At 40.6% G+C, this 13,246-nt stretch overlaps 1 protein-coding gene across 2 annotated transcripts in view; it reads left to right on the forward strand.

Annotated features, from left to right (window-relative positions):
* LOC135465741 (U3 small nucleolar RNA-associated protein 4 homolog) overlaps positions 1-13,246 on the forward strand; it is a 43,472-nt gene that overhangs the window by 20,016 nt on the left and 10,210 nt on the right. For both annotated transcript variants that reach the window (XM_064743066.1, XM_064743067.1), the window contains exons 9-15: positions 1,043-1,118; positions 3,717-3,764; positions 4,938-5,109; positions 6,678-6,760; positions 7,718-7,817; positions 9,260-9,420; positions 11,297-11,495. In XM_064743066.1, the coding sequence (XP_064599136.1) occupies positions 1,043-1,118; positions 3,717-3,764; positions 4,938-5,109; positions 6,678-6,760; positions 7,718-7,817; positions 9,260-9,420; positions 11,297-11,495 (839 nt within the window). The remainder of the gene's footprint in view (positions 1-1,042; positions 1,119-3,716; positions 3,765-4,937; positions 5,110-6,677; positions 6,761-7,717; positions 7,818-9,259; positions 9,421-11,296; positions 11,496-13,246) is intronic.

Raw genomic sequence — 13,246 nt, forward strand, 5'->3', positions numbered from 1 at the left:
AGTCAAATAATGCTTCATCCATTGGTCACAGAACTTTGTTTTCTATATTTTCCTGTATTTTTAGGAATTTTTATCATATTTTTCCTATATTTTATGAAAACCTCCTACTGTATAGTTTCTCCGATATATTTGCTGAGAGTCACTCTGAGGGCTGCCAAACCCAGAAAAAGCATGTTACATGCACAGTTGAAATGGTGACTTAGAGAGTCTGTTAACTCAGATGCTAAAGACTAGTACCTCTAATTCCGACACAGAGTGTAGTAAAGATTCTTCCATTGTGTCTCTCTCTTATTCAGTTATGTCCAACTTAATGTCAGCAGTGGGCCTGAACTAAAAACTTGTCGTCAGAATATATAAACAATTCAGTTTAATGACTTGAGATCGTTATGTTGGTCATGTGACTCATTACAGTCTCTCCTAAATCTTGATTTCATCTAAGTTGCGCCACAACTTTACAAAGGCTTTAAATATTTTTTGTTTTTTTTTTGGTGGTTAAAACGCCCGTGCAAGTCATCTTAAGATGTTTACTGTCTTTATTCAAACAAAAAGTATCACAGAAAACCAGTCATTTTAACAGAATTTTGTTTATTTATTTATTTATTTATTTGATTGGTGTTTTACGCCGGACTCAAGAATATTTCACTTATACGACGACGGCCATCATTATGGTGGGAGGAAACCGGGCAGAGCCCGGGGGAAACCCACGACCATCCGCAGGTTGCTGGCAGACCTTCCCACATACGGCTGGAGAGGAAGCCAGCATGAGCTGAACTCACAGTGACCACATTAGTGAGAGACTCCTGGGTCATTACGCTGCACTAGGGTGCTAACCAACAGAGCCTCGGAGGCCTACAACAGAATTTTAAGGGGTGCAAATGACTCTCTTTTTCGATTTCTTGAGAGCGATTGGTTGCTCCCCTGCCTGTCTCATACAGCAAAGCCTGTTATACATGGTTTATGTTGCCATAGCAACCAACTCCATTTCATACATTGGGTATTGTGCTCTCTGTTGGTAAGGATGCCCTGTTTACTTTTGTTTCAGTGACATGACCATCATCAGTGGGGACTCGCGGGGGAAGACTTCATTCTGGAATGGGAAACAAGGAACAGTAATCAGGGTAAATATTAAGCAGGAGTTGTTATACATTATTGGTCTGATACTCCAACGGGAGCAATCAGAATAGTGGAGCTCTTATCTCTGGAGGTAAAAGAAGTCCTACTGTACTCTGTGCCCTGTCAGAATTTTTAAACTACTGTATTTGATTGCATTTACTTTTAGATGGATGTCTGAAAAAATTTTTTTTACAAAATGTTATTTAGGGAAGAGCTCATAAGTTGGAACGGCAGATGGGACAAGATGGCGTGCCGATGTAGGATCCGTGCCATTCCTGTCCAATCTCTAGGAACAGCCTGCCGGCTACGTAGGCATAACTGGCAGGTCCAAACGATCGGGCACCTGCATGGGATGTGGCTTGATAGGAGACAAGTCAGTCTCAAACAAGCAATCACATAGGAGATAAATCTGAAGCTAGGACTTTGTTCTTTGAGTCGATGGAGATTAAAGTCCAAGACATTTTGCATGTCCGATGTTCGACCAAGCAGTCAAAAAATTTTTAGGTGAAAGGGAAGCATTTGCAGACTGAAACATTCAGACTGCAAGCTTGGGTTGAAATGTGCGAGATTTGTTACACCTGAAGATGGTGTTGGCAGGTGTGGAAATGTATGCACACATAGATATACAGCCATCACAAGCTTCAGCTGTACTACTACATTGCAACAAGTACGTTGCAAACAATGCATTACTGTAAATGAGATGCTACCATTTCCTGAGAGCTCACAGTCACTTGTCTGTAACTGACAGCTTAAAGAATTCAACACTGACCAATTATATTATTTAATTTCAGTGACCCGCCCCTTAGAAAAATCACAACTGTATGGTTTTGGCGAGGATAATGGTTGATTGGCAGCTCAGTCTGAATTTATTAGGAAATGTTCACACACAGTTGCCTGCACTGAAGGGGCTTTTTGGGGGGGGTTAGTGTGGGCTATACCGCAATACTATCATCGCATACGGATATACTACATATTTAAAGATGGGGGTGGAGGAAATAGCTGCAAATTCAGACTACTGTTTGAAATGTTTTAACGTTGGGATACATGTAAGGAAGAAATTTTCTTCAAGGCTGATGAAACACTTGTAAACCATGCAGGCCCACAGTACATGTGTGGGGATTCAATAAAACACCTTCATTTCTTCAAGAATTCAGACTGTACATCCAGCTTGTCGAGCATACACTGAATTAAATCCTGAGTCAGAGTTTTATTTATTCACTGTGTGTGACACCTGTGTATGTATGGAAAGAATCACCTTTTTGAGCCTTATTGTCATCTACTGAAGGCAATTAGATTGGGCTAATTGGGACAGAATGTCTGGTTTGTCCTGAACGGGGAGGGAATTATCCTTTGATGTGACTTGTGATCTTGTTTTCTTCCACTTAAGAGTCTAGCAGAAAGACTTCAATGAATTCACATGCACCTCCACAGTGAATTACTTACAACTTTCAGTGACAGATTTAATTAGTTTATACATACACAAACTGATTATATTTATTACCTTGTATTTTAGGCATTTCAGTGGATTAAACCAACACAAAAAGGGTTAAATTGGGTGTATTAAAGCGATTTTGCCACCATTGGAGATATCATAAACTTCATCTGTGGTCGGATGGGATCTACATTTTTTCTTTTGATTTAAATCAGGGAAGAAAAGCAACTGTAAGACATGTTAGGTTAATAAATGGAGTTTATAGAGCAAAGTGGTCAGTTATGTGAACAGACTGTAACAAAAGTTGTTGTCCTCGCAGCTGAATGAAGTGGCAGCCAGTCTTCATGCTTTAGCGGAGAGGTAACTTGCTGGCCATGGAAAGGGGAGCAGTTCAGTTGATCGGATCTACAACACAGCAGGCATATCCTGTAGCTCATGGCATATCCTGTAGCTCATGGCATATCCTGTAACTCATGGCATATCCTGTAGCTCATGGCATATCCTGTAACTCATGTCATATCCTGTAGCTCATGGCATATCCTGTAGCTCATGGCATATCCTGTAACTCATGGCATATCCTGTAACTCATGGCATATCCTGTAGCTCATGGCATATCCTGTAGCTCATGGCATATCCTGTAGCTCATGGCATATCCTGTAACTCATGGCATATCCTGTAACTCATGACATATCCTGTAGCTCATGGCATATCCACACACTGGAGACCACCTGTTCTGGAACAGATGACTGTCCGTCCTGACTTTTGAGCTCTTCCCTTAGAATTTAAGGACAGGTTTTTCCCCCACAATAATACTGGCTGCTGGTGTAAAAATGACATAATCTTGAGCATGGCGTAGAATGCCAATGCAATAAATAGATAAAAATAAGTCTGATATTCTGCCCGATTGATTGAAGAATATGTCGTCAAAGTAGTTTGAACAGCCCAGCAGATTGTCAGGAACAAGTGACACAAGTCCTGATAGGTTGTTCAAAATAAGGTGCTAACAGTTTATTTAACCCATTTATGACTGACCAGAATACCTTGGTGTCTCTGAAAATGTTCTTGACGACTATGAAAACTGCCTAATGAAATAAATCTGTCAAGTAACTGTTTGTTATGTGAAGATGTTAGGGTTTGATTAGTAAAGGTGGCCTTTCGTTCTCTTTTTCAGAGTTTCCAGAGTCACAAAGCTGATGTCCTCTGTCTAGCTGTCAATGAGGTAAAGACTCCCCCTTCCCCAAAAATCACCCCCTTAAAAAAAGAACTTTTAAAGTGACATCAATAAGTAACATAACCATTTTTTGCCCAGTTTTATTTATTTATTTATTTTTGAAATTTCATCTTATTAGCTTCATCGTTTTAGGATGGACTGCTTCAGTGGCCGAATGGTTAAAGTGCCCGCCTTAAAGTCCCTTGGATCAAACTGACTCACGTGGCACTTAGCACTGAGAGGTTAGAGCAAGGAAACGTGACTGGTTGGCCCGGTGTCAGTATAATGTGACTGGGTAGGGGTATCATGCCTGGTGTCTTTGGCAAGTTACACGTACTTCATTGGCGGCAGCACTTTGGCGGCATGGACTCGCCCTGCCACAAGAAGACACATATATATACGCACAGCTAATGCCTCTTGGTCGTCATATGAATGAAAACTTGTTAAGTACTACGTTAAACCCCAAACATACATATATTTATATTGATACATGCATTTTAAGATGTTGTAAGTGCTAAAAAATATTTCATTTGGGATTGATTGTTAAATTGTGCTGTTATTTTAGACATCTACATAAAGTTTACTTTCGGATGTCTACTGACATATCTCCAACGTTGAGTGAAGAATCAGTTATTCAGTTTTATCGGGGATTTTCCTTTGACTATCAACTCACTGAAGTTGCTGTATTTAGAAACTCTGATTTTTTTCCACTTCCCCTGGTTGTATAGACAAAGGGAGCGAACTTGAAATGTCAGGCAAGTTATTGTGTTGTAATTATGTGGTCTACCATGTAACTTTAGTTCTGCCAAACAGATCATTGGAAGTTACCACTACTTTGTTGAACATTATGGATAGAAAGGAAGATCGTTTTCATCCCCAATTCACACATAAACTTTGCATTGTGGGAATCTTTGCCCTGTCTCATTTGCATGTTATCTCGTCGGGCGGAGGGTTTAGACTAGGGGTGGATTTCCCCTTATAATTCTCTTAATTTGCACTTGCCAGAAAATGTGGGAATGTGGTTAGTTTAGGAGTCAACTTTTTTTGATATGTCCCCTTAAAGGATGTATGAAATGTAATATTTTGTAATGTGCACTTGTGTACAGTTTAAAATTGATGCAAACAAGTTCCTGTGCTAAACCCTGTTAGTAGACAATGTTTTTTTGTACTTTACTTTTGTAGTCTGAGAATTCTGTATTGAGCAGTGGTGTAGAACCTACCCTGGCCAGGTTTGAGTACGTTTCCACCAATCCTAACAGTGACTGGAAGACCTGGATAAGATCTACAGTGCACTGTCAACACACACACGATGTCCGCAGTCTCGCTTACGCTGGCCACTTTATCATTTCTGGAGGTAAAGTACAATTTGTCTTCTCACTTCCTTCTCCACAAGTAACATGTGTCTTTTTGCTCTGTAAAAAGCAATGTCAGATGTGGATGAATTGTTGGTTGTCCAACAGGTAAACATAACAGATCTATGTAAGAAAACATTGTTCACGTTCAGAAATCTTTGTGTGTAAATTATTTGTAGCTTTCAATGGAAAATCATTTCACCTTATGGCATCAGAAGTGCAGACATCATTGTTCCTAAAAACATCTATAAAAAATTTACACTACTACCACTTACCAGGTTAACATTTCCTGTGGATTTGTCATGGAGGATCAGTGGGGGATCAGCAGGGATTCTGCGGGGGGGCTGTGGGAAATGATGGAAACCCCTGTGGTGATTCCGAGGACATTTCAGATAACCTCTGCAGAGATTCTGCAAAAAATGAATCCTCCGTGGAGGGTAATTAATTTGCTCCTTGCATACTCATTGACAACACAGAAAGTAAAACATTTTTTTTCACTCTCACATATTCCACTGAAACAGCGTGTGTGCATCACCTACATTCTCGATCTGTGGCTTCTGTGGTTCCAGAACTGGGCAGCAAAGCTTCGTTTGTTTCCAGGTGCACATTGACTTTGTAAACATCTCTAATGTTCAGTAGTTGTTGTCATTTAAATATATTTCGCAAGTACATGCCGTGGGCGTACTCCTTCGCACCTTGAAAACAGACTCTGGCTTGTTTCTGCATTAAATGCTGCTTTACCTTGGAAGGCTTATCAGCTACATAGGCCTATAGGTACACGCACAATAATGGGTACTGTAATATGCACACTTGGAGATGTCACAAAATGCTCCGCGGGAGGTAGGTGTATGCCCCTAGTATTCTCCGTGGGATATTGTATCCCTTGCAGAAGATTAGAACCAACTCCCTGCGGTATGACCTAAATTCCTTCTCTTCAGGAGGCACCTGTGGTTAGTGTGCTACTGCATCACAGTGACCCAGGAACCTCTCACCAGTATGATGGGGGGCCTCCGTGGCTCAGTTGGTTAGCGCGCTAGGGCAGCGTAATGACCCAGGAGTCTCTCACCAGTGCAGTTGCTATGAGCTGAAGTCCATCTCATGTTGGCTTCCTCTCCAGCCATACTTGGGAAGGTCTGTCAGCAACCTGAGGATGATCATGGGTTTCCACCAGGCTCTGCCCGGTTTCCTTCCACCATAATGCTGGCTGCGGTCGTATAAGTGAAATATTCTTGAGTATCAAATCAAATCAAACCAATACAATGGTTTTGAGTTCCAAATCCAGCTCTAGCTGGCTTCCTCTCCGGTTATACGTGGGAACGTCTGCCAGCACCCTGCAGATGTCCGTGGGTTTCCCCTGGGCTCCCTTTATCAAAATGGTGGCCGCTGTCATATTAAGTGAAATATTCTTGAGTACCCCAAAAAACATTAATCAAATAAATAAATTTGCCTTCAATGATAAATTTTATTGAAATGTGTTGAAATAATATTTGGATTCCCGTTTGAATAGCGGATCAGAAAAAAAGTCTTCCTATATGAATGATAATTTAGTTTGTGTCCTGATTTATTACAGGTGTCGACACCAACCTTGCATTTACCGATCTGGAAAAACGTAAGCCTGGTTGCAAATCAAGAAAGATACCAGCCATTCCTCAAGTAAGTGTATGTGTGAATCAGCAAAGTTAGCATTTGTGGAAAGTCTAAATCTGAAACAAACCCTTGTCGACCTGTGGGAGATGGGTCTGAGATATGATGTATCAAGGATGTCAAGGCAGAAATGTTTAACCTTTTTGTCTTGTACACCTTTGTCCAGCTTTGACCAATACTTGTACACCTACATTATATGAAAGCCTGTCAAAAATACTATTTGTCAATCTACACATATTTTAGTTATGTTTTGTCTACTGTCTGTGGTATTTATATATACATGTAGAGTTGGAGATCATCTGGACCAATTTTAGACAGTTTTAGCTTTGACCTACTTTTTCAGGCTAGAATTTGCATTTGCCTGTTAGTGCTATTTTATCAAAAGTACAGGCTGATCGATGAGGCAAGGTCAGCTGCATTGATGAGAACAGAAATAGATCTTGATCATTACAGTTGACCTTTCACCTGCGTTGATTTTTAAGGCTAGAATTTGTATTTGCCTTGTAGTGCTATGTCATCAAAAGTACAGGCTGATCGATGAGGCAAGGTCAGCTGCATTGATGAGAAAAAAATAGATTTTGATCATTACAGCTGACCTCTCACCTGCCTTTTCAGCAGCCTTTAAGATCGGCACTGAGAGGTAATTAGAGCAAGGAAACTTGACTGTTTGGCCCATGGTCATTATAGTATGATTGGTTGTGGTGTCATGTCTAGTGTCTTCAGCATGATACTTCAATGACTTTTGGCAGCATGGACTTACCTTGTCACAAAAAGATACAGTTTGCATGTATGTACACACACCTAATGTGGCTCCTTATTTTGACACGACTGAAAAGTTAAGTATGACATAAAAATCCAAGCGTATGTATGTACATACTTCAGTATGGCATAAAGCACTAAGTAAAGGCATATAAGTGTATAAGTAAATATTAGCATTCATAACAAGGGTTTTTTTTGCTTTGACAGAAATCCCTGGTTGCTGTGGCAACTAATGCCAATCTTGTTGTACTGAATTACAGTACACACCTGGAGGTGTGGAGACTGGGCTGTACAAGGGCTAGCTCAGGTAGGCTGGCTTCTCTTTAACTTCTTCGCATGTTTGTGAGATGTTTACTTAAGCATACTCTGAAGGCATTATTCTGTCTTGACTGATTAATTTTTTTTTTTGTGAGGCTTTCTGAATCTAGCCAATGTAGTGTCTCCAAAATCAAATTAAAAATGTGCATAAAATGCACTGTAACTTGCTCTTTCAGATGGTTTGGAAAAGTTTGGGTAACTAGGGTAGTGGTACACAAACCCTCATAATGTTGATGTCTGAGCATTTTAATGGTATTGTGTGGGCTAGAGTTTCAATTTACATTTTCCTCTAAATGAGTACCCTGCTGATCATTTCAAATTATTCCTGTGGTCTTGGTGGGAAGGAACTATTGCCAGCACTTATGGGACCGTTGGCACAGTTTTCCAAATTTCACTTGTCTTTCAGAAATATGAGTTGCAGGTGTGCATGTCACACAATACAAAGTTAGTCAGCGACAAGTTGTTGGTCAGGTTTACTTGGGGTATTCTAGTTTCCCCCACCCATGATTCTGGTATAGGATATAGCTTCTTGAGAATGGTGTTGATAACAACAATCAAATAAATAGATGTGCAACCCTTTGGGCGAATTTGTGTATATGAATCTATGAATTACATACAGGGTCAATAGGGTTAGTCAGTATTTGATCACTACGGGTCGAATGGAATGGGGGCCTCCGTGGCTCAGTTGTTTAGCGCGCTAGTGCAGCGTAATGACCGGGTGCCTCTCACCAATGCGGTCGCTGTGAGTCCAAGTCCAGCTCATGCTGGCTTCCTCTCCGGCCATATGTGGGAAGGTCTGCCAGCAACCTGCAGATGGTCGTGGGTTTCCTCCCACCATAATGCTGGCCACCGTCGTATAAGTGAAATATTCTTGAGTACAGTGTAAAACACTAATCAAATAAATAAATAAATAAATGAATTGAGTGGAATGGTGCCTTCTCGCTGTTCCGTGGTTAGAGCTATAAAAATAGTACTAGATGCGGCAGCAGCGAGATAACAAGTGACATTCGTCGATAATGTGGATGGAGGCCCTCTCCGTTGTTTTACTGTTAAAACAAGCCAAAGTGTTTCTGAAAGTTATGTAATTATAAATTTATACATGTGTTTATCTAGTTGTAATGAAGTTAAGCCAAAAGTTTTTCATTAAGCGCTGGACAGAGCATATAGACACATATAAATTTGTAGTGAAGTGAAAAAAGCTGGAAGAGGCGGGAAGAAAAGATGGGAAAAAATTTTGAAATGAAACAAAATATGAAGGAAAGAAAGAAGAAGTGGATGCAAGGTGGTTGGCTGTTGCCCTCCTCAAATACAAAGTAAAATATGGCTTTTTCTAATGATTCTTGAAGGTTACCTCTGTAAATGAAAATATCTGTAAACTGACTGATTTTTAGAAGTTAAGTTTGTTAACATATTGTCTGTTTTTGTTTTCAGATAGGCATGGTGAAGTGTTGCCCTTGAGAGAGGGCCCTACTAAGCTTCTTCAGCTTATGACAAAGAATTCCAACAGAATCGTCTGCTTTGCGATCTCATCTGACGGAAAATGGCTGGCCTATTCTGATCAAGAGAGAATGCGTCTATATTGCCTCTCACTGGTGGGTACATGTATACGTAGACTGGTTGTCTTCAAGCAGACAATTGTCATGTAAACATTGCCCCAGTTCTCACTGCTTGTGGGGCCTTGAAGACAATAAGCGGTCTGTGGTGCTCTTTTGGCCGTTTGCGCCGTTCAGCATTCATTGAATGCTTGTTTTGAATTATTATGGTGGGCCGTTATGGGGGACGGACAAAACCCCCGCAGACAAAAGCCCTGTGGACAAAACACCGCCAGGCAAAACCCCCAGCAAACATAAGCCCCTTGATCGGTATTAAATGTGTATGGTGAATGACATAAGTTGTTTACTTGTTCAAGAAAACTTGAAACATTCTCCCTGAAGTGACGTTTCAGATTTCAATACATGTTAGCAGTTACTCGAACCCTTCTCACTCTTTCAGTTTCCATGTAATCTAACCATTTTTGACTGCATCGGAAAGAGCAATATATCTCTTAGCCCTATACAGAATGCTCGACCTACATTGGGGGCTTATATTAAAACTGAAGAAGTCTACAAGTATGGTAAACAATTGCTGTATTGCAGCTTGTGCTAGAATTCCTTTGTATTATTCTGAAAACACAAATACTTGTAGCAGTGATGGTTTCAACCTCAGAAAACAAAAGAAACAAAACGTGTCTGTTTGCAATCTTTCAGAGTGTAAATGTTCAGTAACATGCAACCAGCATTTCTTTTTTTTACGATTTTGGGGAATATTATATAAATTTTAATTTACACAATTAATATAGAATGCTTTCAGTTTAGGGTTAAGAACACTGATTTGTTTTATTTATCATATACATCCATGTAGGACATATAAAAGAAAAAAAAAATACGAAGTAACACATGAAACAAAAATAATTTTTTATTCTTTTTAAGATTATTAAAAAATAATATTTTCTTGTGGACTATAATGTGTTTGGTTTGAATTTCTAAATAATCAAAAGTTTAACATACACATAAAGTTGCAGAAGATGCCTGTAAACCGACTCAAAATGAATACAGCAGCTGCGAGGTGATACTGTGAATCACAGTAAGCTATAATTTGTATGCCTTGCTGAAATATTTCATCCAAACAAATTAAATATAGTGGTATAATAAACTTATATTTGCTCGACGAAAAGCATTCAGTAATAATATTAGAGACGTCAGAGAGTCTTTTTTGGTGATATTGTTTTTGAAAACTTACATGTAAATGCCTATGAGAGGAAAGCTGATTGAAAGACTGGGATATGCTTTGCTGACAAGTTTTTAGATGGAAAACAAAGTCATAGTATATGAATTCCTGTCAAATAATATTTAACATCATGCTTGTTAGGCTGTCAGATATGTTTTGTGGGTTAATAAGGAAGCTAGGGCTTTTGTCCACTGGGCTTCTGTCCTGAATTTGGCCTTTATAGCTAAATGTACATGTTGGAAAGTCTGAATTCAGGGAGAACACTGCTGCGCAAAGTCCTAGGTTAGGTAATTATGAAAACAAACAACTTTTAAAGTTGTTTGTTTTAAATTTCATAGTTTTTGTCATAGTTTTGAAAACTTTTGTGTACATCATTAAACACTGATCAGCTGATTAATTAGATAAAACAGAAGCTTGAGCAGTGACAGTTGAGTGTAGCCTGAGTGTATTTGTGTAGCTGGTCATTTTAACAAAAAGTAAGGAAAACCAAGACAACCAATGTTAAAGAAAAAGTAATCAAAAGACTAACCAAAAGGTCATGTCTAAAAACATGAATTACAATATAATACAGTTTATCTATTTGTATGATTTATACAAATTTGAATTTATATTTATTGATTTATATTTGAATTTATACTGATGTGATGGTTTTTTGTTTTTTTTTCGTTAATATTTAATTGTATCTTTGCTTTGTCACTTCAGGAAGCTGATGGATCTGTGACTCCAAAAATTTCATTGACAAGGATCAAGCTGTCCTCAGCTGTGGCCTGTCCCGCCCACAAAATCATGTTTACACCTGATGTCCGTTACTGTGTCATTGCTGCTTGTGATGGAACAGTAAATGTTTATGAGCTCCACTCAGATTGTGTCAGCATGTACCACTCCTTCCCTTCTCCCTCAGGTAGGATGTCATCTTACATGTGTACCACTCCTTCCCTTCTCCCTCAGGAAGTATGTCACCATACATGTATACCACTCCTTCCCGTCTCCCTCAGGTAGGATGTCACCTTACATGTATACCACTCCTTCCCTTCTCCCTCAGGTAGGATGTCACCATACATGTATACCACTCCTTCCCGTCTCCCTCAGGTAGTATGTCACCATACATGTATACCACTCCTTCCCGTCTCCCTCAGGTAGTATGTCACCATACATGTATACCACTCCTTCCCGTCTCCCTCAGGTAGGACGTCATCATTCATGTATACCACTCATCATGCACGTATACCACTCCTTCCCTTCTCCCTCAGGTAGTATGTCACCATACATATATACCACTCCTTCCCTTCCCCCTCAGGAAGGATTTCATCACACATGTATACCACTCCATCCCTTCTCCCTCAGGTAGTATGTCACCATACATGTATACCACTCCATCCCTTCTCCCTCAGGTAGTATGTCACCATACATGTATACCACTCCTTCCCTTCTCCCTCAGGCAGTATGTCACCATCCATGTGTACCACTCCTTCCCTTCCCCCCACAGGTAGGATGTCACCATACATGTATACCACTCCTTCCCTTCCCCCTCAGGAAGAATTTCATCACACATGTATACCACTCCATCCCTTCTCCCTCAGGTAGGATGTCACCATACATGTATACCACTCCTTTCCTTCTCCCTCAGGTAGGATGTCATCATGCACGTATACCACTCCTTCCCTTCTCCCTCAGGTAGTATGTCACCATACATATATACCACTCCTTCCCTTCCCCCACAGGTAGTATGTCACCATACATGTATGCCACTCCTTCCCTTCTCTTTCAGGTAGTATGTCACCATACATGTATACCACTCCACCCCTTCTCCCTCAGGTATTATGTCACCATACATGCATACCACTCCATCCCTTCCCCCACAGGTAGCATGTCACCATACAAGTGTACCACTCCTTCTTTTCTCCCTCAGGTAGTATGTCACCATACATGTATACGACTCCTTCCCTTCTCCCTCAGGTAGTATGTCACCATCCATGTATACCACTCCTTCCCTTCTCCCTCAGGTAGTATGTCACCATCCATGTATACCACTCCTTCCCTTCTCCCTCAGGTAGGATGTCACCATACATGTATACGACTCCACCCCTTCTCCCTCAGGTAGTATGTCACCATCCATGTATACCACTCCACCCCTTCTCCCTCAGGTACATGTAGTGTGTCACCATCCATGTATACCACTCCTTCCCTTCTCCCTCAGGTACATGTAGTGTGTCACCATCCATGTATACCTCCCCTTCCCTTCTCCCTCAGGTAGTATGTCACCATCCATGTATACCACTCCTTCACTTCTCTCTCAGGTAGTATGTCACCATACATGTGTACCACTCCTTCCCGTCTCCCTCAGGTAGTATGTCACCATACATGTATACCACTCCTTCCCTTCTCCCTCAGGTAGGACGTCATCATTCATGTATACCACTCCTTCCCTTCTCCCTCAGGTAGGATGTCATCATTCATGTATACCACTCCTTCCCGTCTCCCTCAGGTAGTATGTCACCATACATGTATACCACTCCTTCCCTTCTCCCTCAGGTAGTATGTCACCATCCATGTATACCACTCCTTCCCTTCTCCCTCAGGTAGGATGTCATCATTCATGTATACCACTCCTTCCCGTCTCCCTCAGTTAGTATGTCACCATACATGTATACC

The sequence above is a fragment of the Liolophura sinensis genome, chromosome 5, assembly GCF_032854445.1.
Source record: "Liolophura sinensis isolate JHLJ2023 chromosome 5, CUHK_Ljap_v2, whole genome shotgun sequence".
Classification (NCBI taxonomy): domain Eukaryota; kingdom Metazoa; phylum Mollusca; class Polyplacophora; order Chitonida; family Chitonidae; genus Liolophura; species Liolophura sinensis.